This window comes from Mastigoproctus giganteus, chromosome 9 (genome assembly GCF_048544385.1).
Source record: "Mastigoproctus giganteus isolate SK-2022 chromosome 9, ASM4854438v1, whole genome shotgun sequence".
Taxonomy (NCBI): Eukaryota; Metazoa; Arthropoda; class Arachnida; order Uropygi; family Thelyphonidae; genus Mastigoproctus; species Mastigoproctus giganteus.
The window spans coordinates 119,254,435-119,268,756 of record NC_143583.1 but is presented as its reverse complement, the minus strand read 5'-3'; the positions used below and the strand labels follow the sequence as shown (position 1 = coordinate 119,268,756).

General features: G+C 38.3%; 1 protein-coding gene across 2 annotated transcripts in view; it reads left to right on the top strand.

Annotated features, from left to right (window-relative positions):
- The window catches only part of LOC150080680 (high mobility group protein B3-like), a 194,236-nt gene extending 180,302 nt beyond the window's left edge, over positions 1-13,934 (top strand). Inside the window, exons 6-7 of one of the 2 annotated variants that reach the window (XM_090380960.1) lie at positions 12,970-13,020; positions 13,294-13,369. In XM_090380960.1, the coding sequence (XP_090237086.1) occupies positions 12,970-12,972 (3 nt within the window). In that variant the 3' untranslated portion in view covers positions 12,973-13,020; positions 13,294-13,369. Of the gene's footprint in view, positions 1-12,969; positions 13,021-13,293 lie in introns of both variants that reach the window. The other variant, XM_090380959.1, reaches the window with a different exon arrangement.
- The last annotated feature ends 388 nt before the right edge of the window (positions 13,935-14,322 follow it).

The window sequence follows — 14,322 nt, the reverse complement described above, 5'->3', positions numbered from 1 at the left end:
AGTGTATTTGTGTGTAAGGATACCCTGTTGGTTTTTAAAGAATATAATTTAAAAGGAGCGTTCAAAGAAGCGTTCATCATAAAGAAGCGTTCAAAGTTACAAAACGAATTAAGAAAACACACCGAAAACATATCACTTAAGAAATTTATCTGCCGTAAGTGCCAGTTATCAAGTTGCACATTTGAACACTGTTGAAAGTAAACCTTCAGTGATAGTGAATTTGTTAAACATTTGTTTTAAATGTTGTGGAAGGAGTTTTTGTCCAGGGACAATAATACAAGACATTAGTTTGTCTCAACACAATTATGTGAAGAGTAGAAGATATTGGAAAAAATTTGTTCAAACAACTTTTGAAAAACATAAAACAAATGAAATATTTTAGTGTCATTGGATGAGAGTACTGATGGAAATGACACAGCCCAACTCCTTATCTTCATGTGTGAAATTAATGATGATTTTGTACCAGTTGAAGATTTAGCTGATCTACAGAGTATGCAAGGAACAACTGCAGATAAATCTTTTTGAAAATTTTTGCCAATCAAATGAAAAGTTAGGATTAAATATTAAAATCCTGGTAGGAGTTACAACTGATGGTGGAAAAAATATGATTGGTAAAAACATTGGACTTATGGGTAAAATAACCAAGAAAATGATAGATATCAGAGCTGAACCTCCAATTGGAATTCACTGCATTGTGCATCAAGGATCTCTTTGGGGAAGTATTGAACCTCCAACACGTTATGAATGTGGTTATTTCAACTGTAAAAAGATCACATGACCTTAATCATTGTATGTTTCAGCAGTTCCTGTCAGAAGTTGAATCATCATCATCGGCCATTTTCAATCCACTGCAGGATGAAGGCCTCTCCAGCAACTTTCCAGTTCCTTCTCTTTTGAGCACTGGCCATCCATTTACTACCCACAAACTCATGAATTTCATCTATCCATCTCCGCGTTTGTCTTCCATGTTTTCTTCTAGCTCCTCTTGGGTACCATTGCTGCCTAATCCATGTGTTTCTCTTCTTATCTAACAGTCTGATTCCCAGTATAATTCGTTCCATTCTCTTGGTGAGTGCCCCCAAGTTTCACTTCCATAAGTCATGGTGGGGAGTATACATTGGTTCATTATTTTACATTTCAGACAAACTGGGATATTGCTCTTCAGTATGTGACTGTATTTCCTGAATGCTATCCATCCAAAATTTATTCTTCATGCAAGCATCATCCTTTCTTATGCAGGAAAACTATGATTGCATTATTCCACTGCTTGGGTGTCACACTTTTTCTAATGCACTTTGTGCAGGTTTTTGTTTTGTCCTCCCAATTTTAACAATTCTACAGTAACTTCATCTTCCCCCGGAGCTTTCCGATTTTTCATTTTCTTCAGTGCATGTTCTACCTCATCAGGAAGAATATCGGGTATGTTGTATGTGTTGCTAATTTGCGATCCATCTTTCCCACTGCTGGCATCATTCCCTCGCTCCTTGTATAATTCTCTATAGTAGTCTCCTGCTATTTGAATTATGCCTTCTCTGCTATTTATAAGTACACCATTGCTATTCTTCAGTTTCAGTATCATTTGTCTTTCTGTATTACTGCTCGTGGCTGCTGATTTAAATCCTTTGTTTTCCCTTAATGTTTGTTCTACTTTTCTTGTGTTGAATCTTCTTATGTCCTCTCTGAGTCTCTTTCTAATGGCGTTGCATAACCCAGTATACTCAATTTTGTCCTTGTCAGTGTTTATCGTGCTCTTCATTTGTCGTCTTCGGTTCATCATAACAAGTGTTTCTTGACTAATTTTTTCTTCTTTGGATTTCTTTTTCCCTATAGGTTTCTTGGGCTTTATCACTTTCAGAAAGTTGTAATATTCTTTGTCGATATCTTGGTCCTGAGCAGTCTTCAGAAGCCCAAACTTGTTCTTAAGTTCCATTACATACTGCTTTTTCTCCTCTTCTGTTATCTCAAAGACCTTTGTACTATTTACTTGAGTCAGTTTTTTCCTTTCCTACATCTATATCAAGTGTATATCTTACCATTCTGTGATCACTTCCAACATTTACCTTATTCAGGACAGTAACATCATTCACGGTATATCTTCTGTTAGTGAGGATGAAGTCGATTTCATTAGTTGTTAATCCATTTGGACTCTTCCATGTCCACTTTCTGTTCACCGTTTTCTTTAAAAAAGTGTTCATTACTGGTAATCCTTGAGATTCTGCAAATTCCACAAGTCATTAATTTCTTTCACCAATTCCAAAATTTCCTATAGTTCCCCTTTCTGTGCTGTTTTGTCTTTTTCCAACCTTAGCATTGAAGTCCCCCATAATAATAGTGTAGTGGGTTTTTTGCTCATCTAGAAGACTCAATTTCGGTGTACATTTCTTCAACCTCTTCATCATCATCATGGCTTGATGTTGGTGCATAAATCATTATAACCTTTAGCTTGTACATCTTAGAAATCTTGAGTATTAGTCTTGACACCCTTGGTGATGTACTTTTGGATTCCAAAATGTTGTTTTTTAAATCTTTATGGACCAGAAACCCAACTCCACCTTCACTCCTTTCACTGTTTCCATTGGAGTACAGCCGATTTTAACTTGATAAACTTATAATAAACAGAAGTTGAATATGAAGATGTAATTTTATATTGTGCAGTGAGATGACTTAGTCGTGGCAAACTGTTATATTATATTTTTTTTTTTTTTTTATGTGAACCCTAAACACGAGAGGTATTAGAACCTATAGTACTTAGTACCGTGCTTGGGTTGAAGGTTGAGAAGACGAAAGAAGATATTTGTTGACATTGGACTTGAACTTCTGTAGATTGTAATTTTCAGGAAATACATATGAAGGAAGGTTGTTCCAGAAAATGGCAGTTGAATGAATAAATGAGGAAGATGAAAAGTTGGTTCTGTGGGTTTCATCCATTTACTGTCCAACGTCAACGTTGGACAGTAAATGGATGTTGGCTGGTGGCGGCACGTGTTCGGACTGTTTTGAAAGAGAGAGCGGGAATTATAGAAGCCAATTCAGAAGAACAGTGCCCATGGAAGTATCTGTAGAAGAGGCATGCAGCAGAAACAGTGCGTCTATGCGAAAGCGAGTGGAGAAACTCTGTTAGAGATGAATCATTAATTAACCTAACTGCCCTCTTCTGAATGGAATCAAGAAGCCTGAGAGAGGTTTTGGGGGCACCATCCCAGATGTGGGAACAATATTCCATGGCAGGGCGGATTTGCGATTTATACAGAGTGAGCAGCTGTTTAGAAGAAAAATAACGCCGAGAGTGAAAGAGAAAACCAAGTTTTTTAGATGCAGAGGAAGGAATATTTGGAATGTGCTTGTGCCAAGAGAGATTAGAAGTCAGGGTAATCCCCAAAAGAGATATATCATTTTGCCTAGAAATCGGAGTGTCACTAAACATGAGCAGAAGAATCCTTTTTGCGAGATACAAGACAAGACTGAGTTTTAGAAGGGTTGAAATCAACTAAGTTGCCTTTGCCCCACTGGAGAATTACCTGAAGATCGGAATTTAAGGAATTGGTAGCAGATTTTCGAGAAGTTAAAGCTGATTGAGCAGGACAAGGTTTCTCAAAATGGAAAGTGGAATGCAATGTGCTATCATCGGCAAAACTATGGATAGGATTTCCAGTCAATGGAAGAAGGTCATTGATATACAAGAGGAAAAGAGTGGGGGAAAGAACTGAACCTTGGGGGACACCGGCATTAGTGAAGAAGTTAGAAGACAGAGAGCCATCTACCATCACCCTCAGTGAGCGATCAGTGAGAAAACTGGATAACCAATTACTAAAAACAGTTGGCAAACCATAAGATGAAAGCTTGTTTAGAAGACCTTTATGCCAAACACGATCAAAAGCCTTTGAGGTGTCAAGAGCAACTACTTGTGTTTCACCGAACCTTTCCATTGAATTAGTCCATAAATGGGTAACATAAGCCAGAATATCACCAGTGGATCGACACTGACGGAATCCATACTGGCGATCGTTGATCATACGGAAGGTTTCTAGGTGGTTTAAGAGTTGGCGGTTAATTGATTTCTCCATTACTTTAGAAAGAGTAGAAGTAATTGCAATGGCACAATAATTGGATGGGAGGGATTTGTCACCCTTTTTAGGAACTGGCTGGATATGAGCAAATTTCCAAGCAGAAGGAAAAACACCTTTGGAATATGAAAGTGAAAAAAGGCGGCAAAGAATAGGAGTAAGTTCAGGAGCACAGGTTTTGAGAACAAGTGGAGAAATACCATCGGAACCTGGAGCTTTCTTAGCATCAAGATTCATCAAAATTCTTCTAATATCCTTTTGACGGAAGACCACAGGAGGCATTGAATGGAGCGTGTTGGGAATGGTGGGAGGTGTTTTACCAAGATCATTAATACATGAGCTGGAAGAAAAATGGGATGCTAGCAGGTCAGCTTTATCCTTGGCTGAAGTGACAACAGAACCATCTGGTTTGGACATAGGTGGGAGCAGAGATGGGCAAAAGTTGCGGCCAATAGCTTTGGCAAGAGACCAGAATGCTCGGCTACCATTAGGGCAAGAAGCAAGTTTTCTACTCTTAGCCTATTCAAACTCTAGTTTGGACTGATTAATAACTGCTTTACAATTGTTGCGAGCTTTGGTGTAGACAGAAAATGAAACTGAAGAATTAGAAACAAGCCAATTACGATATGCAACATTCTTCTCTTGGACAGCCTTAGCACATTTATTGGAAAACCAAGGTTTAGATAAAGGGCGAGATTTTAAAGTGGAGTGTGGAATAAAGCATTCCATTCCTTCAAGAATAATTTCACTGACACAATCTGAGCAAACGTTGACATCAGAAGTTTTGAAACAGTAATCCGACCAGGGAAAAGAAGAAAAGAAGTCTCGCAGGTCATCCCATTTTGGATTCTTGTAATGCCAAACAACATGAGGTTTGGAATAGCCATGAGATAAAGGTTCCATTGGAGAAGAGACAATCACCAAGTTGTGATCTGAAGTGCCTAAAGGACCTCTCACTTCGACCGTGTACTTAGAAGGGTTGTTTGTGAGAAAAAGATCAAGCGTATTGGCTGTATGATTAGGATTGTCCGGTATTCTTGTAGGTAAATGAACAATCTGTGCTAGGTCATTAGTAATTGCAAAAGCCTCAGCATCTCGACCTGCTGGGTCCGTGTGACTAGAAAACGGAAGCCAGCTGGAGTTGTGAACATTAAAATCACCAAGGAAAATTACCTCGATGTTAGGAAAGTTGTACTGGAGAAAGTAAAGTTGCAGAGAGAGGAAGTCAAAGAGCTCCAAGTGATTAGTGGAGTTGGGAGAAGGGTAGAGACAACAGATGAATTTGACACTGAGGTAGAGAGATTTTAAACCAGAGAAGATCAAAGAGAGGAGATTTCAAATTGCCGAGTCTCTGACAGGGAATATCAGAACGGACATATGCACAAGTACCACCTTTGAGGCGAAAGGAATCATACAGCGAATAATTTGAGATGAGCAGTAGTTGAATCAACTGATAACTGAGATTCTGTCAGAAAAAATACATGGGGTTTGGCAGACTGCAAGTGGAAATGGACATCGTTGAGATTAGAATTGAGACCATGTATATTTGTGAAATGAATTGTCAAGTCCTTGGGAGGTTTAGATCTTTTCGCAGATAAGCTTGCTCTATTAGTTTGACAATTCATTGTGTATTCAATAGTAAGAAAAAGTGGGTGGGACATGCTGTATGAAGTAATGAAATTTTTGGATATAGCATACATGTGGTAAGAATATACCCAGATCCTTGACATAACATGGTCTCGACAATGCTCCCCGCATACACACTACTCGGACTCCCTCCAGTCACTATCTGGCAGAGTAGAGGTAGCAAGATTATACACTAGCTGATCCGGAAGCCTCCTAGAGAGTTACCAATAGGTTCGGTCCGGTGTACTAACTAATCGCCGGCCTGCGAACACCATTTTAGAGCTGTACCCTGGAAATGTAAGGAATATTGGATCTCGCCACGACGTTCATCATAACCTCGAAAGTCATCAATCATACTGCATGATGGATGAGATAGGGAAGGGTTGACCGGAACTTAGCTCTAGAGACTAAACATGGGTTCCACCACTTCAAGCCTCCAATAAGCAAAGTGGTGGTATTTCACCGGTTGATGAGAGTCATCTACCACCTAGTACTGCCTGGTATCATAGAGGGGCGGCGGTCCTCCATGTGGTGTGGTCACCCACCATGTACTTGTGCATGGAGGTTATACCCAGGATTGCTAACAGTCCCACCATCGTGAAGGTGCAAGCAGAGGATTTGGCTGTCACAGACCGTCCGGACTTCGCCGAAATTGGGTCCACTTGACTTGGGTGTCACCTGAATATCAGTTCCATCAGCGTTTTAGACTCCAGGTAGCAAGTACAGCTTGTCTGGCATATCTGAGAGAATGTCTGTGATAACCTCAAGGACTCAATCTTTAACCATATCTTTAAGTAACTATATCTTTAAACTGCGTCATGAAATTGATATTTTTATGACAGAAAAATGAAAACCAATCAAACAACTATCAAACATTGAGTGATTGTTTCATCTTGCAATTCTTACAGACATTTCTAGTCATTTAAATGCCCTTAATTTAAAACTATAAGGAAAAGGGAAATTGGTCTCTGATTTGTATGGTGACATCAAATCATTTCAGAATAAGTTAGGTGCCTCTGTAGCCAGGTGGGCAGGAGCAGCAGTGCGTAGCACACGGTTCTTGATTAGACCGGGGTTTGAGCCTGTGCCCACCAAATATGGCGGATGTGGAAAGGTCAGGTAATGACTACTGCATATCCCCGGAGCAATATGGCCTTAGTTGCTAATGCTCCTAAAAACCAAATAACAAACAAACAGAATAAGTTATTATTTAAATCCCAAATTGGACAACCATTCAGTTCACTTTGAATGTTGTACAGAGCAAAAAGAGAAACATATTTCCAAAGAATCATTGCCTCTCGTTATTACAATTACTTTTTTTTTTTTTTTTTTTTTTTTGACGAGTTTGAGAATCCATTTACTTCTATGGCGGAAAACTACAATCCCAGCTGGCAACTTGAAATTATTGATCTTCAAGACAAACATGGATCAAAAATAAGTACATTGAAAGGACAGAATTCATGGGATACCTGGTTCCTGGGCAATGAAATGCTGTCACCCCTCTCGATAGCGGATGATCCCACCGCTTGACAGATATTAGGTTCACTGCATTCACATGGACGGTAATTCAATATCAGTATGGATAAACATCTTGAGTTGTTAACTGACTTTAAAACAGGGATGATAGTGGGTGCCCAACTCGTGGATCCCTCTAACACAGAGGTGGTACAGAAATTGTATTATCCCTGTTCGACAATATCAAGAGTGAATTGGGAATACACCACATCTGGAATAACAACTCATCGTAGACAGCACTTTGGGCAGAGAAAGGTGGTGAAAGAACATAGCCATCGACGTCTCTCTTGCATTGTTTCGGCCAACTGGAGAGTGACAGTGGCACAAATTACCGCCGACTTCTACGAGGGAGGTGCCAGAAACATCTCCACTAAGACCATCAGGCAGTCATTAGCCGCAATAGGTTATGGGATCTGCCAACCCACCAGAGTCCCTTTGCTAACACCACATCACATGACTACGCCTCAGCTGGGCAAAAGAACATCAACGCTGGACCTTCGATGATTGGAGATGGTTCTCCTGGTCCAGTGAGACCAGTTATTTCAAATGGATGGAAGAGTGCGTATCTGGCAGAAACTGCCAGATGTGCACCCGTCATGTCAACAAGGAACTGTTCAGGCAAGTGGACAGTCGGAAATGGTCTGGGGCGTGTTCAACTGGCACACTTTGGGACCTCTGGTATGTCTAGGTTCATCTTTGAACGGTCCATGTTAGGTGTCCATCCTTGCAGACCATCGCATCCCTTCATGGTCATCGTGCACACATAGAGCAATGGACTCTTCCAGCAGGACAATTCGCCTCCCCACAGAGCCGTGGTGACTAGAACATGGTTCGAAGAGCATTCTGCAGATTTTACCACCGTGGAATGGCCTCTTCATTCACTGGACATGAACCATGTGGAGCACCTTTGGGATGCTGTGGAAAGGTCCTTTTGAGCTTTGGATCACACAAAATGCAACAGAATTATGGACAATGGTGCAGCAAGCATGGATTGAAATTACCTGTGGAACGCTTTCATGAACTAGTTGACTCAATGCCTCGCTGTGTGACTGCCCGTATCAGGTGAAAGGTGAGCCTACCTGTTACTAGGTAGATATCCTATGAGATCTGTCCACATGGACTGCAAAAATAAACTACTTGAATTCTTCAAGGCTCTCCTCTCCCATTTGAAGATTTGCCACTAATAAAAGAAAATGCCACGAAAACGGCTGCTGTGTTTGGATCAACTTATGTTTGTGAGCAAGTTTTTTCGTGCATGAAATCAAATATTTAAAAAGAAACAATAACAGATGAGCATCTTTATTTCGTATTGTGAATTGGCATTCCAAATTTTGAACAGTTATCCAGTCTCAATCATCTCATTAAATATTAAGTTTTGTCCAATAAATGTTATGTTTTTTTCCCAGAAACAGGGAGTTTTTTGCCCAGCAAAACAGGCAAATCAACCTGAGAACACACACAATTTACAGACAGAAATACGCATTGATGTATTGAATTACGGGTAACCCTAATATAATAATAATAATAATTTATTGTGTATTGTACTTAATAAAATTTTCCAATTTTTTTTAATTTCAAGTGTATCATTATATTTATTTATTCACCTTAATATTGAAAAGCAGTGATCCTTTTCAGGTTGTAAATTTTCTAAAATGAGTATTTAAAAACAAATTTAAGGTGTTTAAAAAAAATAAATCAGTGACATAGATTTGTTGAACATAAAAATGTTGGGAATTTGGATTTTTTTATAAATAGCCTGAAAATGAAAAACGGTAACATGAAAACAGAAACTTCCTTTTTACATGTAACAAAATGCGGAAAATGTAACACATTAATTTTTCTTGAATCACTCAGTGCGGCCTGTGAAACAAATCTAACTTTGAATGTGGCCCCTATATGGGAAAGGGTTGGATACTGCTGAACTAGATGATTGTTATTTGTATCAACGTGTCAGGGAAAGTACTAGGGAAAAGAATATTTTAGACCTCATCACCCATGAACCAGATGACATAATAGGACTTACAGTATAGGAACCAGTAGCAAGAAGTTATCACAAAGTTCTACAATGGACGATGAAGAGAGAAGGGTAGCAGTAGTTAAAGGCAAAAGGAATGGGTTATAATTTCAGGAAAGGAAATTACAACTGCTTAGTGCTACATGGCCTCTATTAACTGGTTGATATCTCGGAGAGAGAGTGATTACGACTGAATTATGGTATACCTTTAAAAATTAATCACAGAAGCCTTGAATGCATGTCTACCATTAAAAAATACTCTGTTAGGAGGATTCCATGTTGGATGAATAATGAAGTTGCCAGATTACTTGAAATTACTTGTTGTTCTAGCAATCCATCCTGGATTGGGGCTTCCCTGAGCCAAAATAGTCCTCTTTTCTTCTTCCCTCTTCTTCTGATACAAGTTTTTTTTTTTTCTCCCTGGGAAACTCGTTCCCGGGGGGGGTGATGCAGATAGTAGGGGAGGCCTTGTCTCCCCTACTATAGGGAAGAGATAGGGAGTACTTGGAGGCAGTCATCCAGGTGATCACTGCTTCCAGGTAATCAAAACACAACATCACAATACAGAACACACTCATAAGTTCACAAACAGTTTTTCTTTCCTGTCACTTTCTCCCGTGCAGGATGAAAAACTCCCTCTCTCTCTCTCTCTCTCTCTCTCTCTCTCGCCTTCCTTTCATCTATCTTCATCCAGCATGGGATGTTCCTATGTGGTATGATTTTTTTTATTTTATTTTACACAACACACATTGCCTTACCTTTACAGAGTCTGTAAAAACTGAACAGAGCAATGAGGTGGAGATGAACTTGTGTTCTTGGAGCCACCCATACAAAAACACAAAAATAAAAAAAAATAGTATTATGGCCCTAAGTCAGCTTCATCCTAGGATGCCGAAGTTCTAATAAGTCCGATTTTGGTCTGGTGCGTATAAAAAAAAAAAAAAAACTTGCTTTACTGTAATTGTTTTTGGGAACAATATTTTGCATTTTTACTTTCTAACAGTATTTTACATTATTGCTCTGTTACAATGTTTTGCTTTGTTGCTTTACATAATTGCTGTAGCCAACAATATCACTGTGCACAACGTTTCATCACAGATGCTGAAGTTCTAATTAGTCAGTTCATCCTAGGATGTGGAAGTACTAATACATCTGATTTTGGTTCGGTGCACATTTGAGAAAAAAATCCACAATAATCCCTCTGGAAATTTTAGCGAGTGAACTGCATTATACATTTCAAACATCTCTGTATAGCTTGTCCTCGAATACAAATGACTACGGTTACTTTCCTTTGGGTGACCGCATGTTTTCGCCTTGTATAGATGTTTTATTGTGGATACTTCCTTCCAGTAAAATCATTAGTAGTAGTAGTGCTTCATTGAACAGAAAGTAATTCGTTATGTTGGGGGAAACGGTTTTTGCTCCTAATTGATGTAGCACTTTTGAATTTTCCCAATGTGGATTATCTGAACACAATGAAAATTGGAAGGACAGTAAAAGAGTTGATAATTGGTGCCATTAGTGGGCAGAATTCCGAAGAACAAATTTTCTGTTTATACTCCGGGATGACATGGTCAGAGGAGATCCCAAGATAGAGAGAGAATACAAGAAACTGCACTGCATTTAGCACTCACAGGCTTGATTGTGTGAAATTGCACATCTGCCAAAAACCACAGAAAAACAAAAGAAGAGATGAGGAGTAAAACTATTTTTCAGTGGAGTTTATCTTTTTATTGCAGCTCAGAACAACATATGACCGTGGATGATGAATTTATTCGGCTTCTGTACTAAAACAGAATTTCTCCCTTTGTGATAACATCAAAGCATACCAAGCAAATTTCTGGTCTTGGCGCATTATAGCCTTAGTAGCTAATGCGCCAATAAAACCAAAACCAAACCAAGCAAATATATTTTCTAACAGTACTTTTTTAGCAGCCTGTTAGCTTTGTATTGTTAGAAAATATTGCAGTTTTGTGAAGAATACACATTTCAAGAAACAATCCATTACTTATAGCAGATTTTTATTTATTTTTTTCTTTGGTGCACCAGTTTTCGAAGTTTATAATGCAGCTATAATTAGAAATATTTTCTTTTAATTTTATTAGAAGATCAAATCTAGGAAACTGCTGTTCAGATATTGTTTATCAAATAGTGTTATCAGTTTTTTCCCATTTCCAGTGTGGCTTCCAATAGATGAATTTCCTTCATTTTCTGTTAGTAGGTGCAATACACATTGAAGAAAGGAAATGCGATCTTTTCACCTTAAAGAAACAGTTGTTGCTACTGTTTTTCTTTATTGCTTCTTATGTCAACTAACAATATCTTGTGTTAGAATATATATATATATATATATATATATAATCCTTTTGTCCTACATGATAGTAATGTTCTATTTCAAAAATGTTACCTATTTCCCTCACAATAGAATTGTCCAATGAAACCAAATCCTCTTAAACTAGAGCAGTTATGTACTTGAATGTTCTGTCCAGGGCCCGAATTTTTGGTGTACCACCTGACACATCCCCAGATGCTTGAGTCTCTTACAAGTTCCCAGTTATGCCTCTAGGGCAAGCATGTGTTCCTTCGGTAACTCAAATTCGTCTAGTGATGCAATAAGTTTTAATTTGAGATTGGGATGCCCTTGCATCAGGAACAAAGAAAATCATCATTTGAACTATGATTATCAACTAGATCAACCATTAAATACATGCCACTGGCTCAAGCAATGAACTCATTCATTCCTGCAAATAGTCAACTTTTTTGCCTATGACAGTATTAACAAAGAGAGAGAGGGGTTCTTATAAAGTTGGGTAGTTTTTCCTCCAATTGGATTAAAATTTCCATGGCGCAATATGTATCAGCATACATTTAATAAATATGTTAAGATAAAACAAGGCCTTCTCACTAAACAGTACTCTGACATTCATCTTTCTGAATGATTAGAAACCAGTCACAGAATTGTTCTAGTCCATTCATCACCTTGAAGTTCTTCTACAAGGTGAATTTAACATTTGGAATTTGTTTCTTGTTAGAATGAAGTGGACGATACTGTGAATGGTTTTACATTTGTTGTGATAGCTTCCTTATGGGCCTCTTTGGACTCATTAAAAGTTGTCCAAGCACACCATTTACATTTTCTTCATTAGTAGTAGTTCTTGGTCTGCCACTATAGGAGTGGTCATGATCACTTCCAGTTCTTTTGAAATCGTCCTACTTTTTATCCTCCTTTTGTACCATTTCAGGCAGGTTGGTGTCTTCTAAAATATGCCTCCAGACCTGCATACAGTATTCAAAATGAAGTCTCACTGCTAATGTGTACTAATTACCTTTTTCTCTCTACTGGCAAAATTCTTAATTAACATGACAGTGCCCCGAGTGTTATTCTAGCAGCCTTACTTACTCACTGTTGAGTGAACTTCATATTGCATAGTATGGCTATCCTCCAGTTTATAATTTAACTTTTGATAGTGTTAATTGGGTCTACCAGTTAACCATCCTTTTATCTACTCTAGCATCATACCTATCGGTGCCACCCATCTCTAGCTTGTGCACAAGGCATTCATATGGAACTACATCAAATTTCTTTCTCAAATCTAAGTAGGGAATGTAATGTCTGATTTATTCCCATCATCTAGTTCCTTTGTGACATACCTTTTAATATGTTATCAAAAAGACCAATCTGAAAGGTATTAAAAGGTCTTGACCTCTTTAATCTAACTTGAAGTAACATATTTCGTTTTATTCTTTCAGTAGCCATAAAAGGTGAAAGTCACTCAATACTAAATCTGAAAAGTGAAAGAGGTGAGTTGACACATTCAAACCAAATGTATTGTATCATTTCCTCTATTTCACCATGATATACTTTATGTAAAAGTGTATTGTGTGGTTTTTCATTCAAAAAAACTCATTTATAATAATAGATAAGCTTTTTGAACAACAGTAATATAATTTTTTATTATTATTATTCTCTAAAATTATCATTCAGGAAAAAAAAATACACCATGACACTTCCAAATTTTGTTTTTACTTATGCGCATTATTTTGTTTCTCACTAATCTTGTTACTTGTTGTTAGCAAAGTGTTGAAGGAATTCCTCAAGTTAAGCAGCCACGAGTTGAGGAGCCATCACCGGAAAGTTCTGAAAGCTTTGACAGTCCTCCTGGTATGTCTTCATCAACCCAGCTGACTCAACTTTCGCAGCAAACCACCCCAGCATCTGGAGGATCAACTCCAACTCCTTCATCTATACCTGCATCATCTCCTCCTCCCCAAACCCTTAGCCCCAGTCCCACAGGAATAGCAGCTGCTCAGTCCCCAGCTTCAACATCAGCCCCTACTCCTACTGCTAGTAGTAGTATGTCTACGCTGCCTTCGCTAACTACTCCTATGTCCCTGTCTCATGCTATGGCAATGGGGTATGCCCAACAGTCTCTTTCCAACTTTGCCCATGCAGGAGGTGTATTAGCTCCCACTCCTAATTACAACCAAGCCCATCCTCATTCAACCATGGCTGCTTCTGGTACTGCTTATTTGCCTGCTAGTGGATCCACATATAACCAGGCCCACTTACCTGGACATTATAGTTGGACCTGAAAGGAATAACATAGAGGGGTAATCTTTGAGGTTACCTACCACAGCTTCCTTGTTTGTTTTAGTGGGGGTAATCTAGTGGTCCTTGACCATATGAAGGAGCCTTATTAGGCATCCTATTTGTGTGGAGGTACCTGTGATTTTTTTTTTTTTTTTTTTTTAATTTTTGTGCAGTTCTCTGTAGATTCTCCTAGTCTGCAGCATTTATGAATAATTGGTATTAAAAAAGCTTTTTCTTTGGTGAATTGTTGTAATTTGTGAAGAGTGATATTGCTGTTGGTGCATACAGTACCACTCCTTTTTTTATTATTTTTTTTTTTATATAGAGAAGTCAAAAATTATACATAGTTGTTATCCTTTTGTCTGAATATTATTCAGAAGTAGACTCTACTAGTTCTAATAGATGCTTATAATTTGTTTTGTTTGCCAATAAATACATTTTAAACTCCTCCATGACATATCTTCCTGAGGCATGGAATGTTATGGAAATGTGCTTATAAGCAATAGTCCTCT